This window comes from Dipodomys merriami, unplaced genomic scaffold (genome assembly GCF_024711535.1).
Source record: "Dipodomys merriami isolate MVZ:Mamm:240054 unplaced genomic scaffold, mDipMer1.0.p SCAF_39, whole genome shotgun sequence".
NCBI lineage: Eukaryota > Metazoa > Chordata > Mammalia > Rodentia > Heteromyidae > Dipodomys > Dipodomys merriami.
Window position 1 is genome coordinate 11510654 of NW_027205492.1, and position 5920 is coordinate 11516573.

General features: G+C 54.8%; 1 protein-coding gene across 1 annotated transcript; it reads left to right on the top strand.

Moving 5' to 3' along the window:
- The first annotated feature begins 594 nt into the window (after positions 1-594).
- On the top strand, positions 595-3648 carry LOC138805352 (protein FAM209-like). Its single transcript, XM_069990139.1, has 2 exons — positions 595-913; positions 3306-3648. The coding sequence occupies exons 1-2, from the start codon at positions 665-667 to the stop codon at positions 3567-3569; spliced, it is 513 nt and encodes a 170-aa protein (XP_069846240.1). The 5' UTR covers positions 595-664; the 3' UTR covers positions 3570-3648.
- The last annotated feature ends 2272 nt before the right edge of the window (positions 3649-5920 follow it).

Consider the following 5920-nt stretch of genomic DNA (forward strand, 5'->3'; position numbering starts at 1 on the left):
TTGTGAACATTTCTGCCCTGCCTGGCATCAAGCCGCCTGCTCCTAGCCTGAGTATCTAGGACCACAGCACGAGCCACCAGCACCTAGCTCTTATGACCATTTTAATGAATTGTGATGTTTGGGAGCAGGCTGGCCTTGAACTCACACTCCTCCTGCCTCAGCCTCCTGCGTGCTGGGATGACAGGTGAGTGGGCTCAGTGCTCCCAGGGCCACCCCGCAGATGGGGCTGGGCAGGTGGGGAGGGGCTGTGGGTGCAGCGGTGGCTGTACATGGCCTAGGACAGCAGCCGCTGCCCCCCGAACTTCGTGCTTTCCAAGACACAGATCTACACCGGAACACTGGCAATTAGAGGTTGGGCATCGGCGACCCCTTCCACAGTGGTGGGGCACGTGGTGCCAGCTCACAAACTGCCCAGCAGAGTGCCAGGCTCAGAATCGGGGCGGCCGACTTGCCCTCCCTTCTATGGCTTCTAGAACTTTCTCCCCAAGTCCTGTTCCCAGGCTACCACGGCGATCCCTACTCTGCAGCCTGAAGGGGTCACAATGGCAGGGGCTGCGGGCCAGGCCCTCTGTGACATCACGAGTGTCCAGCAGAAGCTGCCCAGCCCCCGGCGCCAAGCCAACAGACCCACCATGAGCGGCGCCCTGCCCCAGCTCTGCCCACCATGCGGACGCTGAGATGGCTCCTGTTCCTCCCCCTCTGCCTCTCCTGCGGCTGCGCCTTCATGTTCTCGTCGCTGAGGGAGATGGCCAGAGAGCCCCAGGGGAAGGCGCCCTGCGGAGGGCACTTCCGGATCAGGCAGAACCTTCCAGAGCACGCCCAAGGCTGGCTTGGGAGCAAATGGCTCTGGCTTTTTTTCGTTGTTGTGCTGTATGTGATACTGAAGTTTCGAGGAGAGAGTGAGAAGAGTAAGGTAGGAGGGCACCATTTTTACCCCCAGTCCTGGGCCTTGAACCCTGGCCCTGGCTGGCTCTGGCTGGCTCTGGCTGGCCCTGGCTGGCCCTGGCTGGCCCTGGCTGGCCCTGGGCTCTCTACCGCTCGAGCCACACACACCTCCAACTTCTGGCTTTCTTAGTGGCTCACTGGACATGAGAACCTCAGACTTTGATGCCTGGGCTGGCTTCAAACTGTGAACCTCAGATCTCGGCCTCCTGCGTAGCAAGGAAGGCAGGCATGAGCCCAGTTTTCAGTCCCAGAAATCTCTGGCCGGTCCAGGCAGGACTGGGGATAAACTTCAAAGGGGGGGGGAGTAGCTGCCCCATCCTTGTAAACCCTGGGCCGTGCGCTTCGTGAAGCCTATAGGGTGTCCCAAGCCCACCGAGGCTGGGACATTTGTATTGACTTGGTTAATGGCTCACAATTTGGCCTATCAAGTTACTCCTTTTTTCCAAATTGAGGATAAAGAATGTACAGGGCTGGGAACATGGCTTCATGGTACAGTGCTCACCTAGCATGCACGAAGCCCAGGGTTTGATTCCTCAGTTCCACATACACAGAAAAAGCCAGAAGTGGCACTGTGGCTCAAGTGGTAGAGTGCCAGCCTTGATCCAAAAAGAAGCTCAGGGACAGTGTCCAGACCCTTAGTTCAAGCCCCAGGACTGGCAAAAAAAAAATGTACAAGCCAGGCGCTGGTGGCTCACGCCTGTAATCCTAACTACTCAGGAGGCTGAGATCTGGGGATCGAGGTTCAAACCAGCCTGGGCAGGATTTTCCCTGAGACTTACCTCCAAAAAACCACTAGAAAACTGGAAGTGGTGCTGTGGCTCAAGGGGTAAGAGCACTGGCCTTGTGCTGAAGAGCGCCCAAGCCCAGAGTTCAAGTACCACAACCAACAAAAAAGAGTAATGCACAGTGTATTTTGAGCCAGAATTATTCTTTTTTTTTTCTTTTTTTTTTTTTTTTTGGGTCTGGTCGTGGGGCCTGAACTCTGAGCCTGGGCGCTGTCCCTCAGCTCTTCAGCTCAAGGCTAGCGCCCTACCACTTGAGCCACAGCGCCACTTCCAGCTTTTTTCTTTTTGCTTATGTGGTGCTGAGGAATTGAACCCAGGGCCTCATGCATGCAAGGCAAGCGCTCTACCACTGAGCCACCTTCCCAGCCCTGAGCCAGAATTATTCATAAAGCCAGGTTCGCCATCCTTGATTTTGTTGTTGTGGTTATGCGTATGTACATGCTGGTATGAGGGCTTGAACTCAGGGCTTAAGCACTGTCCCTTGGCGGTTTGGCTCTAGGCTGGTGCTCTACCACTTAAGCCCCAGCTTTCTTTTTTGTTGATTTCTTGGAGATAAGTTTGTCAGAATGTTTTCTACCTGGGCTGGCTTTGAGCCAGGATCCTAAGATCTCTGTCTCCTCCTGAGTAGCTGGGATTACAGGCGTGAACCATGGTGCCCGGCTGTGCCCTGGTTATTTAAGGTCTCACTTAGACTTGTGCATCTTGGACTCCCTCAGAATGTTCCCATCTTCCCAGTGAAGGTCGTGCAAAGCCTGTATGTAGGGTTAATGGTACCTGCTGCTGGTCCCCAGAGTGGCTTGCCAGCCTTTTGAAGTTGAAAGGGGAAAGAGTGTCCTGGGCAGACCCAAGGCTTCAGGACGCACTGCCCCTGCTGGCAAGAGACGCGAGCTTCTGTTAAGGGGCTGCTGTTCAACTCTGTGGTTACAGCTACTGTGCAAATGAAAGCATGGCTGGGTTCCCATAAATGTATAAAAAAAAAATCACTGGAGCCCGTGGCTCACACCTGTCATCCTAGCTACTCACGAGGCTGAGATCTGAGCATCCAGGTTCAAAGTCGGCCCAGGCAGGAAAATCCATGAGACGCATCTCCAACCACCAGAAAACCAAGTGGTAGAGCACTTGCCTTGAGCTAAAGAGCTCAGGGACAGCACCCAGGCCCAGAGTTCAAGTCCCACAACTAACAATAAAAAACCAAAAACAAGCATGGCTGGGTCCCAATAAATCTATAAAAACGGTCAGAGCAGCCAGGCCATGGTGGCTCACGCCTGTCAAACTAGCTATTCAGGAGGCTGAGATCTAGGATCCTAGTCAAAGCCAGCCTGGGCAGGAAAATCCATGAGACTTACCTCCAATTAACCAGACAAAAAGCTAGAAGTGGGGGCTGTGGCTCAAGGAGTAGAGCACCAGCCTTGAGCACAAAAGCTCAGGGACAGCATCCAGGCCCTGAGTTCAAGCCCCAGGACAGCAGGAAACAGATGGTGGGCCAGATTGGAGCAGTTTTCCAGAACGTGGCCCGGAGCTGCATGGGAACTGTCCCGTCGGGCTGCCCTTCTTCACCCGCACGTGTCTTTGCAGGAGCAGAATATTTCCAGCCTTCGAGGCTGTCAATTCCGCTCGCCACTAAAGAAAAGTCCAAAGGCTTCCCCCACCAAAGACCACGCGTTTAACACGCTGACCCAGCTCGAGATGGACCTGGTGAAGTTTCTGTCCAGGGTGCGGAATCTGAAAGTCACCATGGCAACTGGAAGCCCCCCCAAGCTACAAAACCCAGAGCTGCCCCTGGACCCCCACAACAACATCACCATCTACGAGATCTGGGGGGAAGAGGAGTCCGAGTGAGTGGATTTGGGCATCAGAGTAGGAGAGAAGAGTGCTGACAAGCAGTATCCAATCTAATAAAACTATTCTGGACAAAGACTCCGCACGCACACCATCGTCCTTCCTTCCTTTGACCCGGTGCACACCCCTGCCCCCAAGCCAGAGCAGGGGTACCTTTTCCTCAGGTGAGGGGACCGAGCCGCACGATGGTACACAGTAACATCCATCTGTCTGTCTGTCTGTCTGTCCATGCTGGGGCTTGAACTCAAGGCCTCGTGCCCTTGCTTGGCATTTCCTGCTCAAAGCTGGTGCTCATCCACTCAAGCCATACCTCCATTTCCAGCTTTTGGCTGGTTAACTGGGGACAGGGATCTTTCCTATTGGTCTGTTCTGGCTGGCTTTGAATCTTTTTCTCTCTCTTTTTTGTCGGTTATGGGGCTTGAACTCTGGGCCTGGGCGCTGTCCCTCAGCTCTTCACGTCAAGGCGAGCGCTCTACCACTTGAGCCACAGCACCACTTCCGGCTTTGAATCTTGAGCCTCAGCTCTCAGCCTCTGAGTAGCTAAGGTTACAGGCATGAGCCACCAGTACCCGACACAAGGACACTCTTGACCGAGGTGTGCTGGCCCCAGGAGACTGGAGAACGATGCTAACATCTCCCTAGATGTGTGCGGTGTCTGCACATGGTGTCCGTGTGCACAAAATAGGTCAGTGGTTCCTTTTCTTTTTCCTTCAGTCATGGGGTTTGAACTCTGGGCCTGGGCGCTGTCCCTCAGCTCTTCAACTCAAGGCGAGCGCTCTACCCCTCTACCACTTCTGGTTTTCTGGTGATTAATTGGAGATAGGAGTCTCACAGACTTTCCTTCCCAGGCTGGCTTTGAACCGTGATCCTCAAGTCTTAGCCTCCTGAGTAGCTAGGATGACAGGCAGGAGCCACCGGTGCCCGGCTGTCCAGAGTTCTTTAATTCCCTGTTATCTCTGAGGCCAAGTCCTGGGCACATGCCCTGTGCGGGCATCAGCCTGCCCCTGCCCACCCCGGCCGGCTGCGGCCTGGAGGGTTTTGTGGATTCCAGAGGTTGCACAGACTCACGCGGAATGCTGCTCCACGCCGCTTGTTTCCTCCCAGACAAATGCCCTGAAGGCCGCTTTGCTCTCCCCAAGCTCACGGGAAGTTCATAGCTGATCCCACATTAGCAAAGTCCATGAGACTCATCTCCAAGGAAGCACCAAACAGGCAGATGTGGAGCTGTGGCTCAAGTGGCAGAGCGCCAGCGTTGAGTAAAAAGTTCAGGGACAGCGCCCTGACCTGAATCAAGCCCCACAACCAGCATCAAGAGGAAAAGAAAGGCCCACCCCTTCCTCCTCTCCCCTCCCTTCCTCTCCTTTCCTCCCTCCCTCTCCACACGGTGCCAGGAGCAGCCAGTGTCTACTTTCCAGTTCTTTCTTGTGCATCCAGCTGTGTATTGCCCTTCATCCATCCATCTTAGCCATGAAGTCATTTCCAGGGGCTGGGAAGGTGGCTCAGTGGTAGAGCGCTTGCCTTGCATGCATGAGGCCCTTGGGTTCGATTCCTCAGCACCACATAAGCAGAAAAAGCCGGAAGTGGAGCTATGACTCTAGTGGTAGAGCGCTAGCCTTGAGTTGAAGAGCTGAGGGACAGTGCCCAGGCCAGAGTTCAGGCCCCATGACCGACAAAAAAGAAAAAAAAAGTCATTTCCAGCAGCATGAAATGACACAGCAGTGGAGCGTGCATGCGTGTGGCTGGAGGTGTTGGGGGACTGCTGGAGAGGGAAGTGGTTTGGCTGGATGTTGCCACGTTTCTCTGGAATGCTACGCTGGTTTGCACCCTAACCCGGGATCCAGGAATGGGACAGGGCCGGCAGAGGCCTGGCCCGCTCCCTAAGGTCCTGTGGGCCGCAGTTTCCAGAGGTAGCCACTAGGAGGCAGACAAAGCCCATCACAAAGAACAGAGTTCCCCAAGACTGCCCAGGAGCCCTTTCTCCAATACCGCTGTAAAATGAGCAAATCGAAGTCCTGAACCCTTCACTGCCAACCACAACAGCTAGCACTGTTCATACTGGGGATCGTCACAGATCCTCCTCATCGTGGGGTTATGTGCTCAAGGGTTGCTTCGCTCTGGGAAGGAAAGAAGGCAAAGCAGCCGTGTTGGACCTGCAGGAGCCTGCGGGCCTCTGTGGAGGAGACGGCAGCAGACTCCGCTGTGTGTGTGCACGGCTGGGCAGAGGCCCTGGGTTCGAATCCCAGCACCACATGTAAAAAAGTGAAGTGTGTAGGTTGTCAGGTTGGACGCGTGTACTTTCTAAAGAGCCAGTAGTGTGTGTGGTGCGTGGATGAATGCACACGTCTGTGCAC